Source organism: Rhipicephalus sanguineus, chromosome 3 (assembly GCF_013339695.2).
Source record: "Rhipicephalus sanguineus isolate Rsan-2018 chromosome 3, BIME_Rsan_1.4, whole genome shotgun sequence".
Taxonomy (NCBI): Eukaryota; Metazoa; Arthropoda; class Arachnida; order Ixodida; family Ixodidae; genus Rhipicephalus; species Rhipicephalus sanguineus.
In genome coordinates, this window is record NC_051178.1 from 142,713,027 (window position 1) to 142,727,011 (window position 13,985).

The 13,985-nt window shown below is 42.2% G+C and overlaps 4 protein-coding genes across 6 annotated transcripts in view; 3 read left to right on the plus strand and 1 right to left on the minus strand.

Annotated features, from left to right (window-relative positions):
- LOC119387329 (geranylgeranyl transferase type-1 subunit beta) overlaps window positions 1–11,272 on the plus strand; it is a 72,334-nt gene extending 61,062 nt beyond the window's left edge. The window contains exon 10 of the transcript XR_007415412.1: window positions 9,790–11,272. The gene's annotated coding sequence lies outside the window, so the exon portion shown is untranslated. The remainder of the gene's footprint in view (window positions 1–9,789) is intronic.
- The window catches only part of LOC119387336 (ceramide transfer protein), a 608,660-nt gene that overhangs the window by 161,434 nt on the left and 433,241 nt on the right, over window positions 1–13,985 (plus strand). The gene's annotated exons all lie outside the window — the stretch shown is intronic.
- Window positions 1–13,985, minus strand: part of LOC119387330 (coatomer subunit epsilon) — a 77,393-nt gene that overhangs the window by 44,110 nt on the left and 19,298 nt on the right. The gene's annotated exons all lie outside the window — the stretch shown is intronic.
- Window positions 93–9,791, plus strand: LOC119387328 (geranylgeranyl transferase type-1 subunit beta). Its single transcript, XM_037654685.2, has 9 exons — window positions 93–333; window positions 565–686; window positions 2,535–2,599; window positions 4,227–4,375; window positions 6,644–6,776; window positions 7,379–7,424; window positions 7,849–8,033; window positions 8,531–8,639; window positions 8,870–9,791. The coding sequence occupies exons 1-9, from the start codon at window positions 245–247 to the stop codon at window positions 9,049–9,051; spliced, it is 1,080 nt and encodes a 359-aa protein (XP_037510613.1). The 5' UTR covers window positions 93–244; the 3' UTR covers window positions 9,052–9,791.

Consider the following 13,985-nt stretch of genomic DNA (forward strand, 5'->3'; position numbering starts at 1 on the left):
ATACTTTTACTCAAAGCTCGATACACTATTATATTTTACTCGTGCGTTTTAACTCGCAAAACAATCGAGATGGCAGCACCATCTTCAGCAATCACAAACCGCACGAACTTGGGCGGACCAACGCGTGTTTTTAGGTGTTGGTTTCAGTGTGGTCTGCTAGCAACGATTGCTATGCGGTTGTTTGTTAGCCGGTCCACTTGTCCGGGATATTAGGCGCTCTGTTTGGTGGTTCACAGTTGCAACGATGGTTTTCCTGAGGGCTCAACACATCAAGTTTTTCCAGAGATGTCTCAACGTACTTCCCAGCGCTATGTCATCGTTGGACGAAATGAGGTACTGTGAAAGTGATCAAACGGACAAGCAGAGTGATATTTTTGCTTCCAGTACGTCACAGAACTCGGTGTGATTGTTAATAGAGTTCAGTCTCTCGCTTTAAAGCTTCCGATCACGTTTATTGTGTTCTCATTCGAGCAACTTTCAGCCGGGTGCTAGAAGCTCGACAGGTGTGGAGCATCGTTAAAGATTGTGTGTATTGATGAAAGACATGTGCTCATCTTGTTCCAGAATGACTGTAGCATATTTCGCGGTTTCTGGGCTGGACCTTCTCAACGCTCTGGACACAATAGAAAACAAAGAACACATCGTTGAATGGATATACTCGCTCCAGGTCTTGCCGAATAAAGATCGTAAGTTTAATTGTCCTTTTTTGTAACATGATTTCGTGATCGTGTGTTGAAGTGGATGATTACTTGATTAAGACATGCTATAATACTTGGTGTGACTCAATGATCGTTTCATCGATGCTGCTCGCACCGTATGTGGCCGTACATACACCACATAATTCCAAGCTTGTGAATCGTACGTATCGCATGATGATATATTTGATCGAGTGAATTCAACGAAACGAAATTTTCATCATAATGCAGTTAATCTTCACATTACATCCATTGTCCTTATGTGGGGAGTTTTGAAGTACATAGTAAGTGACATGCGCGTGCAATATGCTATGAAAACTTTAACATGGAAACTTGGTTTAGCAGGATTTCTCAATACCGTTTAACGTCTTCCACAAGTAGTTCTGGATAAATGTTTTGCTGGGGTATTGGTGCGTTTCCAATAGCGATTTATTACGGCTTTGATTGGGTACATCAACTCTGCATCATGCATACTGGAAAATGAAGTGAGATGCCTTGTATGCAGTGACAGGTTACACAAAAATAATGTCCATTGTGCTTTAAGTAAGTGGATTCAAGATATGCATATGTCCACTTTTACTTAAACTGGATTTGCCATGTGATGTTTCGCTGCTTCTGCTGTGTTGACGGGTGCACTACCACAAAATTCGCCTGCCTGCAGCTCACATTGCTCAAATAGTCGAATTCAGTATACAGGGTGTTTCAAGAAATGTGTCCAACTTTCCCAAAAATCAGGAAAATGCGATATTTTCTCAGGGCTTTCAGAATTGCTTTTCTGTAGTGGCAGGATCTTAAGGTAGGTAAGGACATCATTTAAGAAAGTAATTAAGAAAGTTGCGTTTAATTAACTTTTTAATTAGTGGAGTTAGTGATTGTGTCAATGGGAGAATTGAAGTTCTTCATGCGAGGAACCATCCGAGCTTTGGAGATTTCGAAAAAGCGTCCTGTAGTAATTGTTGTAGTGTAATGAAATTCAACGAAAGCAACGGCTTTCAACAGCAAAAGCCATCGAATTCCGGTTGAATTTCATTACTTCGTAATTATTACTAGAGGCTGCTTTTTCGAAATCTAAATGTTGGGATGGGTTTCTGGCACGAAGAATTTCAATTCCCCAATTTGACACAGCACCTTAACTCAACTAATTAAAAAGTTAATTTAACTTTCTTAATTACTGTCTCAAGTCATGTCTCTAACATCTTAAAATGCCTAGCTCCACAGAAAAAGTCATTCGCTCATTTTGGACGTCTCAGAAGAATATGGCAGTTGCGTTGTTCCATGTTTCTGTTTAGGTTTTGCCATTGAATTTGGTTGAATTTCATTACTTTGTAATTACTACTAGATGCCACTTTTTTTGAAATCTCCAAGTTGGGTTTGGTTTCTGGCATGAAGAACTTCAATTCTCCCATTTGACACAACCACCTAACTCCACTAATTAAAAAGTTAATTAATTTAACTTTTTTAATTACAGTTCCAAATAATTTCTTTGACCATCTTAAAATCCCTGCCACTACAGAAAAACCAATTCCGAAGGCAGCAATCAAATATCGCATTTTCCTGATTTTTTGAGAAGGTTGGACACATTTCTTAAAACACCCTGCATTTCTGAGAAGAGGGAACAATCGCTGTCTATACAAGAGAAGCATCAGTATATGCAGGAAACCCATACAGCTGTTTTAAAAAGACAGCTCTGAAGTTGAAGAAAAATTTACACTAATGTTGGAGATCGCACCCCTGACTGATGACATTACGAGTTGCCCTACCAGTAAATGTGTCCATATGAGGCTTCACTTCTTCAGCGACTTGTTTCGTTATTATTGCTGTCAACTTTGGCTAATGCAGGGACTAACCTTGATCGCTGTGGTTTCAAGGGATCTCATGCCACTGGCTTCAAAGGAAACGATTTGGTGAGCTGAATGACCTTTCTTTCTTTTTTTCCACTCTGTGTGGCTGTTTTCTCATTTTCAACAGCACTCTTGAAATGCAAGATACAACTATAACTAACTTTGCAGAACCAGTAAAATCTTGCCTTGGTGCACATAGACGCATCAAAGATGCTGTGCTGCTGAGTGATGGGGTACACGGAAATGTTTTGATATTGAGTTGTTGGTAAACAGCAATATGCATAACAGAAAATGAAAATTAAGCAGAGCACAAGGTGATGCCTATTTGTATAATTGTATATTTATATATTATATATTTATATATTATATATTTATATTATATTTATGTTGTGTTTATATCATATTGTATAATATTATTATTTATATTGTATATATGTATATTTGTGAATTACATAATATATTTTAACAGTACACTATGTTGGGCCATTTGGTGCATCGTTACTTGAAAAACGTGGCGCAAAGTTAGAACTGAGAAGAACCAAGAAAAGACAGAAAGAACGCCAACTCATAACTATGTTTATTTTCCTGAAGCATGAACAATATAAAGGCCCTTGGAGGACATGCGCAGAACAATTTCACTCACTGCACGTGCAGGAATGGACAGACAAGTTATCAAAAGAAGATGGCACTCAAGGTATCTGAGAAACAGCAAAAACTAATAGATCCTAATGTAAGAGCTTGAAAAAAACCCAAAGCCAAAAATTAAAAAAAAATTAAAATTGACATGCACTTCGCAACACAGCCATCTAAAAGACATCTAGATCCAACGGTTGGTATTCACTATTGTGCTGCAAGACTGACAGCACACTGACGTAAGGATGACATTTTTTCTGATGTGAAAGGCTTCCACTTGTTCTTTTTGTCTCTTCTTGGTTCTAACCTTGCGCCGCATCTTACAAGTACATAATATATGATATCGCGTTTCTTGTATTTAGGAAGTGAGGTTGATCTTTAGTAGCCATTATACGAAGACATCATTTATTTGGTGTAAATAATGCATTAGGTGAAATTCCCATCAATATTTACGATTCTTGCTCTTACGGTTAAATTTTTCCTGTGTTGTAAAAGGCATTAATATATCTGGAAAATAATGCTTTTGTGCTATTTTCTACTTCTTCGCCTTAAATCGTAGTAATGTTTGATTTTTTTCCCTTTTGTGTGTCTCTTTATGTACACCCTCTCCTGCTTGGACTACTGTCTGCAGTATTGTACAAAATAAAATAAAATTAAATAAAAATCCACCTGGACACAATGAGCTCGCAATGGCATGTTGAATGTGTACTTTTCAACAACCTTCTCACCCTTGTAGCATCTGCTTGTTTGTTTTTATTCATGTAGCTGTCTGACCTCTGAAGGTATTAATGCCTGGTATGAAGCCAATATAAACAATAATGGATGACTTTCTGGTTGTACACCATGGTTCACTGTTAAAAAACCATTATAAAAGTATTTCACGGCTGATTACCGCTCTATTTTGACACAATGTCCACAGGAAATTTTTTTTACCGGTTAAAGTATGTTTAATTAACACTTGATATCGAGCATCCAAATCTCAGCAGTTTCATGTTGTTAAGTAAACATTCTTCACCAGAAAAATCAAGCAACAACGAACTGCTGTTTTCACTTACAGGATGATTCTGCAAGCAATTTTAACTGTGGCCACATTGCCATGACATACACCGCCTTGGCAACACTCATTATTCTCGGTGATGACTTGAGCAGAGTGGACAAGCACGCCATCATGCAAGGTCTCAAAGCACTCCAGCAAGAGTCCGGAAGGTAGGTCTTATACACGTTTCCGTGTTCTTATTCCCCATGGTTGACTTATTCTACACCCCGAGCGCACAGCTATAGTGTGGCAGTTCATCGAAAGGACGCATGTCTAAATTTTTTATTTCTCTCTGACGCGGTTTGAACAATTCCATGACTAGCATGGAATTAAGTAGCAGCTGTTTACTGCAAGCAATGCTTCAAAAGCTTGAGCCATTGTTTTATTGATTTACCATGGCCATACAGCCTTCCCAAAAAGTCTCAGCAACACTTTCTTTAAAGCAACACTTTCTTTGGTGTTTCTCCAACTTTGCATGGGCTGTCTGGCCAACTGAATTGGGTAATGTAACGAAATCGGTGGGTTGAACCTGACAATGCTCACTGCACAATGTGTGCCTGTGGTAGACTTTTAATGGAATTTCTTACACAGGCTGGTACTGAGAGTGATGCAACATATAGTGCACGCATGGCTTAGGTTGCATTAACCAATGAGCAACCTTGGCGGCATATTTGAGCAATACTAATGTGAAGCTATCGCTTGAATGTGACAATCATCCTCCCATGGTTTCTGCCCAGCTTCTTCTACATTTAGCCTTTCTTTTCCCTTCTTTCCAAGCGAAGTTTGCATTGCCTCACAGATTGGCGTTGTAGGCGTGACCGCAAAAAGCCCTGGTGCCCACGAGTGTACAGAAATGCGGGTGTACACAAATGAGGCCCTCAAAGGTGCGCCGGTCACATGCGTATTTCTGTCGGCTGTTTTCAGATAATTGATGCTCTCTCCAGCCATTTCTGATACGGTTGTCGGATCTTTCATTGAGGTCATCGAGGCAACTTGTCTGCTCACGTTGCCACATTTCATTGTTGCCTGGATATGAATGCATCACTGTTGTTGTTGCCTGTAGCAACTGAAGTGTTGCGCTGCTAAGCATGTAGATGACTGTCCAATTCCTGGCATGAAAGAAGGAAACAGTTAGGACGGATCATTGCACAATGCGAAAGAAAGAAAGAAAGAAAGAAAGAAAGAAAGAAAGAAAGAAAGAAAGAAAGAAAGAAAGAAAGAAAGAAAGGTAGTACGCTCGGCACGCACACGCCAAGCTTTGCTTGAACCCATTTTCCTGATAAGCAGGGCCGGCATCAGGATTTTTTTATTGAGGGGTTGGGGTGAGGGGCACCCAGGACCATAGGTCGGCAAAATAGTTGGAGCTCACTCAGACTCACTCAAAAAATATATTCTGCTCTGAGGGCTCACACGGACTCAAAACTCACCAAAATTTTCCTCAACCGGACTCACTTGGAGTCAGGCTCACTAAACTTTTTCTCAAGCGGGCTCACTCGGACTCAAACTCACCAACATATTACTCGAGTAACTTACTCAGACTCACAGCTTGACTTGAGTCTGAGTGAGCCTGAGTGAGTCGACTCGTGAGTCCGTGAGTGTAAAACTAGCTTTTTTCGATGTTGGTGTCAATGCTCTTTTAATACCAGTATCTCACCTAATCGGTGCTCTATGGTACGCCTCTTGATCTTATACCTTCAAATACGGGTTATTAGTAATCCAGTAAAGACATTTTTACGAAATACCCAGCTCACGTGAAATATTTTTATCAAGAACTTTCCGTGAAAGAGTTTGCAGGAGGATGTCATGGTACCCCTACCAATTCATGCCTCTGACAAATAAACATTGAGGTAGCGCATGAACGTGAGTGCATTGAGATATGTGTGAACAGACTTGAGTATAAAAGTAAACCGATATAAGGCTGACAGTAATGATAAAGATGAGTAGATAGGACCATAGGTTGGCAATAAAAGGTGGAGCTCACTCAGACTCGCTCAAAAAATATATTTTGTGCTTAAGGCTCACTTGGACTCAGACTCACCAATATTTTCCTCAACCGGACTCACTTAGACTCACACTCACAGAAAATTTCCTCAACCAGATTCATTCAGACTCAGTCTAGCCAAAATATTACTCACTTGGACTCGCTCAGACTCATGGGCCGATCTGAGTCTGAGTGAGTCGACTCATGAGTGAGTTTGCCGACCTATTCCCAGGACAAGCAAGTTCCTTCAGTGGTGCAGGGAGGTGGGGAACTTGTGCGTTTTGTTTCGATGATGTTTTTTTCTTGCGGGGGGGGGGGGAGCAAAGGAGGGGGCTGGCGAAAATTATGGGGGGGGGTGTCTGTAGCCCTCCCCCCTATGCCCCCCTCTGGCACCGCCCATGCCGACAGGGCAAGAGCTCCTGAATTTTTTCTTCCTTTAACATTTTCTCTCTTTCAGCTTTATAGCTCTCATCCATGGAAGCGAGGACGATATGCGTTTTGTATATTGTGCCGCAGCAATATGCAGTCTGCTGCATGACTGGTCTGGATTTGACAAAGAAAAAGCTGTGAGCTTCATTCAGGGCTGCTACGTGAGTGGATCCTTCGGCTTACTTTCCTTTTTTGTCTGGTTATTGCAGTAGTGCAGTTCTTTAATGTGCATAGTCAGGAGCAGCTTATGTTTTCATGTGGACATTAAGTTAGCCACACTGTTTACCATTCTTTATCTTTTTACAACATATGTTCTCCTAGTACTCATCAAGCACATGTAGATATGTTCCCTTGTCTGCTCTAGGAGATAGGAACAGCCATTTCTAACCCACTGGCTTCACAGCAAGTGAATGGTGTTGTGTACATTCACTATATACTCTACGTAACCTCATCTGCTAAATAGGGTTACACCTCAAAGTTCTTGAATTTGTGTCAGTATTGCAGAACACTGTTCTAGTCCAAGAATACAGTTCAGCAATTTTTATGTTTATTGTGAACACATATTATCGGTTTTTCTTGCGGGAGATTGTATATATGTATACATGGACACATGTGTGTACACACTCAGCGCAACACATTTTTCGATTCCCTACAAATGCAAGTTACTAGTGAATGTGTTTATGTTTGCTTGCATTCTTTGGCCTCTGTTTCATTTGTGTGCTCTGTCCACCTGCAATGGTTTCAATGTATTTACATTTGGTAGGGATACGATGGAGGGATATCACCATATCCAGGAACAGAATCACATGGTGAGTGGTTAAGTGCTTGCCTCCTTTCGTTGTTATTTTTTAAAACACTTAGTCACAGCAGTTGCTAGTGGCAATTACAAATAGTTGGCGCTTCTGTATCATAGCAGCTTGTGAAATGACCTATATAATACTGTGCTAATCAGTCACTTCGTTTAAAGTCCGAAAGTTGTGTTTGAAGCCATTTGCTGGCAGCTTTGGTCATGCTTAATCTTTCGTTGACACGCGTATTGTGCACTGTGGAGCTGCTTGTGAAAAGTGCATTTGTGTGCTGCTTCTAAACACAATCCATGCAGAAGCATTGCTTACTGATGTTGACTGTAGCATGCTGCTGCTCGCTAATATGAATGTGCCGTGCTGTTTCATATTATGTGACAATAACTGATGCAGCAGCAGAGGTAATATGCATGTGTGTATGCTCATGCAGGGGGATCGACGTACTGTGCGGTGGCCTCACTCATCCTCATGGGAAAGCTGCACTCGGCGCTGAGCGAGCGACAACTACGCAGTCTGGAACGGTGGTGTCTGAACCGGCAGTTGTCAGGATTCCAGGGTCGCCCAAACAAACCCATTGACACATGCTACTCCTTCTGGGTGGGCGCAGCCCTGAAGGTGTGTGTGCTGTTTTTATGTAATGGGCTTTGATATGTGGCTATGCATATGATTCCCTGCCATGACGGGTGAATTTCACAGGACTGTAAGCAAAAGCAGAAGCTGTACCGAGCTTTGGGATGTATGTTAAGGCAGCGCAGGTGTTGGAAGTTCAGCTGAAGTTAACCCTTGCAGTTTTAATTCTAGCCAAGTGCACTCGCAAATTACAACGTAAGGGGTGTCCACATCTAGGGTGAACACCTCTTTAGTATTCAAGGTTTCAAAGAAGCCAATGTTTAATGCATATTTCAGAAAATTATTCTGTTTATCGACACCATAACTGGCCATCAAAAAGCAGACATTTCCCTCGTCAAGTAGAATAAACGTTCTAGTTTTACCGGCTTGAATACTAATGAGGTTCTCACATTAGATTTGTCGACTCTGTACATAAGCACAGATTTTCATAGAACTGGAACTGAGTTTTTTCTCTATTCTTCCCCTTGTTGCCCTGTGTGCAGCTCTTGGGTGCATTCAAGTTTGTGAACCACAAGGAGAACCTAGAATTTCTCTATTCAACGCAAGATCCAATCACTGGCGGCTTCAGCAAGTGGCCTGACAGTGATCCCGGTACGTGACCATCGCTAGCACTTTTGCTGTGCCATGTTTGCAATACTTGGACAAGTTGTATCACGATAAGGGCGAACAGGAGGGACAAGCCTAGGCACTGCCACTGTACTTATCAGGCTGTGCTGTCTATGTGTTCCTTACGGCCTTTTTTATTTGTGCTACGACAACATGCCCGAGTAACTGACCTCTCTTTAGACATACTGGAGTGATGACAACATTGTGTTGCGCAGATCCGATGCACGCTTATATGGGAATTGCAAGTTTGTCCCTAATGGGCGCTGAGAAGGTGGCGCCACTCGAACCTGCACTCAACATCAGCCAGCGAGCAGAGCAGCACCTGAAGAAAGTCCACCTCTCGTGGGAGTCACTCGAGCTCAAAGAAAACGGCGTGGGTGGAGCTGGAGACAGATGATAGTGCGCCAGACTACCTGAGGCAATTTGCAGTTGTTACAACGTTGTGGATGCAGTCGCTGCACCTTTTGACATATCGTACTTAGCGAACTTCGACCATTGTCTTTTACGTTTTCTTTTCCTTCTCAGCTGCGATGCAATGCTGGTAAACAGCGAGTGCCAGTGGTTGGACAGCGAGACGATTGTGCAAGATCGTCTTTTTTAGGTTTTGTTATATTCTCTCTGCCACATTTATGCTCGTGATGTTCAGATTATCTTTTAACTCCACTTTGTACGTGTCGTATACTCTTGCAATACGTGTGCATTGTATCACAGATGATTTCCTTGCACAAAAGCAGCCAACGAGATACTTGTGGTGACACGCTTGGTTTGAGCAGCGTGTAAGCTGGCATTACACACTGTATGCTTAGCGCTAATGATTGTGGGCATGTGTCCTCTAGTATTGCGTATTCAACAAGCCTTGGTGGCTTGCATTGTTTCTGTGAGCACTTTTGCCGATTTTGTGCATCACGCACGATATGCCGTGTTATTGTTCCTGTGGAATTAATTCGCACCTCTATAACTGTGCTGGATAATAATTCTCTTGCACAGAAATGTTGACCTTTTGTATGCGACACTAACCTATTTAAGAATGCGTGCGATTCCTCCGAGCTTACATTCATGTTATTTCGCAGTGTCAAAAATGGAACAGGTGTGATAATATGATGTCGCTGATGTGATTAAATAATTAGGAGTGTAGGTGGTGCGCCATGCTGCGTGAAGGCTAGTTTATAGAAATGTGTACTGTTACGACACACGCAGTTTGCATGAATGCTTGTTTCTCTGCTTATTTCACTGCCGCTGTGATCACTGTCGAAACCGTTTTAAATGTTTTGTAGTATATGTAGTCTCGCTAGTTCTTGTCCAAACTGCACAACTCTTTTACTCTTGTGTTTGGGCTTCTAGCCTGCATACTTATTTAATTCAGCGACACTTTTCATGTCCGTGAAATTTTAGTTTTTTTTGTGCTACTTACTCTAATCTTTTAGTTCAGCTGTCTTTATATGGTAACCACATGGGTTACTAAATGTAGACGTTGTTGTTACATAGTACTATTAATTGTTTATGATGACGGAGCCATTGTATGTAGATCGGAAGTTGCACTGAATTAAGCCACATATGAATTATGATTATTTTTATATGGTGTGCAGTTTGATACATATCAATCTTTGCACTGTGTGACACAAATAGATAATTTGATAAGCACCGATGTTTTTTTTTTCAATGTTAATTACGGATATGAATTAAAACATTCAGAGACCAGATAACTTTCTGTTACTACTCAGATCATTTATTAGTTCATTTGTAGTTTTTGCAACTTGCATGTATACCATGAAAACAAACATTTGTCTGTCTTTATTTAGAGCTTGTAAACACTAACGCTCGAAAAAGTAGCCATGAAAGTATGTCGGTCACCAGGGATAGACATTAAGGTGATGTGCGTACTGTGTGTCTGCAAACTGTATGTGTTTTATACCTCGGAAAATGTCGGTATCCAAAGGAGCAATGATTTACATGAGCGAAATGTCTGCAATTGTGTATGTGTTTGTATCATTAATTTTTGTCCATGCTGAGAAATGTACGTGGCCCAGAAAGCTGTGGACTAGAACACTACCTCTGGCTTGTTATGGAGCTATGGAGCAGGGTTCTTTATACAAAACACTATTATGAGCGCCTCTTGACATTCACTAAATAAAGAAAAGCCTCAGCATTCATACCAAAACAACACTTTCTTTTCTGCAAGACCTTTCATACATACCAGGTTATGTCCAAAAACAGCCCTCAAGGTATTTCTGTGGACTGTAGATATGTTACTGCCTTGTCGCTTCCCTCGTAAATATTGTTTGCACTCCAAGACCTTTTCTTCCTTCAAGGGACACTGGACGGGATTGTTAAATTCGTTTAAATTGATAAATGATTTGCTCGAAACTGTGTTATCATTATTTTTAACTATTACAGGAGAACATGAAAAGCAGTGTTTCATATTCTTTCATTTCAAGATGAATCCCCAGTGCCATTACAGCAGTGCGACATCATGGAATTGAAAGTTTTTTTTTTTGTTTAGGACACTTTGGTTCTTTATAAGTTTATGAAACTTGCTAAGTTCAGTATTTGGCTGCAATGTATTTAGTTGTTTACCACTAAAAAATTTACTGGCATATAGTTGATGAAAGCAAATAGCGCGAAAAAACGTAAGACTAGACGAAGAAGGCTACAGCACAAGCGCATACTAACAACTGAACTTTTATTAGAAAGACGAAAATATATAGGCAACCCAAACCACATGTTCACCACAAACACAACCGAAAACCTTAGATGTGCGCATCCAGGTATGTTATCTCTGCCTTAGTTAACGCAAGGGAAGGCTTTGCCACACAGTCATCCCCAGCTTTCAAAATGGAAAAAGCCTCAACTAGCTCACGTGCCGTCTGGTCCCTATGACGTGCGAGCACTTTCGCATCAGACAAGCGAGGAGTACACCTACACTCACGGCAGTGCAGGGCCAAATTAGACGACGGCTGCCCATTCAAAGATCGACGGTGATCTTGCAGGCGCGCATTCAGACACCGGCCTGTTTGTCCTATATAGTATTTACTGCACGTGAAAGGCACCTGATATACAACCCCCTTGCCACAAACCGAAGGGCTGTCCCTGTGTTTCACCTTACACTCATGCCATTTCTGCGCAGTCCCATCCACCTTCCTTTCAACAGCGGCGCATACTCTACCAAGCTTATTCTTGGCCGAAAAAACACATCTATATCATATCTGGCACCAACCTTCTTGAGACGATGGGAAATACCGTGCAAGAAAGGGATACTAGCGAGAGGCTTCTTCTCACGTACCCTATCATTTTCGACTGAGCCTTTCAACTCAGATTTCAATGTCGCGAGAATCCTTTCACACAGGCGGCCCAAACTAGCAGTAGGATAGCGCGCTTCTCGGAGCCTGTCCAGCTGCTTATTGAAACTTTCACACAACAGGTGCGGGCACGTTTTCTTTAAAGCGGAAGTCAAACAAGAAACCGCAACGCCATTTTTCACTAACTTAGAATGACAAGATTGGAAGTCTAAAATTGGCTTCATTGAACGCGGGGAATACAGCCAACAAGTGTGAGCACCACCAAAACGAATGGTCAAGTCTAAAAACTGAATAGCGCCTTCCCGCGGCACTTCAAACGTGAAATTAAGGCCTGCCCCTTTCTCCTTAAAAAGTTTGAGAACGCTCGTCCTAGTGGCAACACACCGGCAGGAATCAACTAGAACAAGGTAATCGTCCACATATCGAAAAGTTCTCACAGCAACATCACTCAAGTCAGGTTCAAGTTCCCGGTCCACCCTGCTCAAATAGATATCGCTCAAAACTGGGGCGACCCTAGAGCCGATGCACACACCCGACTTCTGCGTGTACACATCACTCCGCCACCCGATCACTGTAGACTTCAAATACAGACCAAGCAACTGCACAAAAGCCCCCACAGAAATGCCACATTTGTCCTGGAAAACTTGTTCATCGTTGTCCTTTACAATGCAATCATGCACATAGGACAGTAGCTTATCGTGCTGCAGAGAATAAAACAAGTCCTCGACGTCAACGCTGAACCCAGAGACGGAAGAGCATGAATCACTCTGAAGGAACTTGATCACCTCAGACGAGTTCTTGACTCGAAAGGGATCCGCGATGTGTAGTGCCGACAGGTGTTTCTGGAGGAACCCAGAAACCGCGTGTTGCCAAGTCCCACGTTCTGACACGTTTCGAGTCAAGAACTCGTCTGAGGTGATCAAGTTCCTTCAGAGTGATTCATGCTCTTCCGTCTCTGGGTTCAGCGTTGACGTCGAGGACTTGTTTTATTCTCTGCAGCACGATAAGCTGCTGTCCTATGTGCATGATTGCATTGTAAAGGACAACGATGAACAAGTTTTCCAGGACAAATGTGGCATTTCTGTGGGGGCTTTTGTGCAGTTGCTTGGTCTGTATTTGAAGTCTACAGTGATCGGGTGGCGGAGTGATGTGTACACGCAGAAGTCGGGTGTGTGCATCGGCTCTAGGGTCGCCCCAGTTTTGAGCGATATCTATTTGAGCAGGGTGGACCGGGAACTTGAACCTGACTTGAGTGATGTTGCTGTGAGAACTTTTCGATATGTGGACGATTACCTTGTTCTAGTTGATTCCTGCCGGTGTGTTGCCACTAGGACGAGCGTTCTCAAACTTTTTAAGGAGAAAGGGGCAGGCCTTAATTTCACGTTTGAAGTGCCGCGGGAAGGCGCTATTCAGTTTTTAGACTTGACCATTCGTTTTGGTGGTGCTCACACTTGTTGGCTGTATTCCCCGCGTTCAGTGAAGCCAATTTTAGACTTCCAATCTTGTCATTCTAAGTTAGTGAAAAATGGCGTTGCGGTTTCTTGTTTGACTTCCGCTTTAAAGAAAACGTGCCCGCACCTGTTGTGTGAAAGTTTCAATAAGCAGCTGGACAGGCTCCGAGAAGCGCGCTATCCTACTGCTAATTTGGGCCGCCTGTGTGAAGGATTCTCGCGACATTGAAATCTGAGTTGAAAGGCTCAGTCGAAAATGATAGGGTACGTGAGAAGAAGCCTCTCGCTAGTATCCCTTTCTTGCACGGTATTTCCCATCGTCTCAAGAAGGTTGGTGCCAGATGTGATATAGATGTTGTTTTTTCGGCCAAGAATAAGCTTGGTAGAGTATGCGCCGCTGTTGAAAGGAAGGTGGATGGGACTGCGCAGAAATGGCATGAGTGTAAGGTGAAACACAGGGACAGCCCTTCGGTTTGTGGCAAGGGGGTTGTATATCAGCTGCCTTTCACGTGCGGTAAATACTATATAGGACAAACAGGCCGGTGTCTGAATGCGCGCCTGCAAGATCACCGTCGATCTTTGAA

Excerpts from the sequence above, each read along its gene's own strand:
- LOC119387328 (XM_037654685.2), top strand. The coding sequence starts at position 245 with ATGGTTTTCCTGAGGGCTCAACACATCAAGTTTTTCCAGAGATGTCTC. Across the intron at positions 334-564 it reads TCATCGTTGGACGAAATGAG|AATGACTGTAGCATATTTCG; the intron begins GTACTGTGAAAG and ends ATCTTGTTCCAG. Across the intron at positions 8,640-8,869 it reads GTGGCCTGACAGTGATCCCG|ATCCGATGCACGCTTATATG; the intron begins GTACGTGACCAT and ends TGTGTTGCGCAG.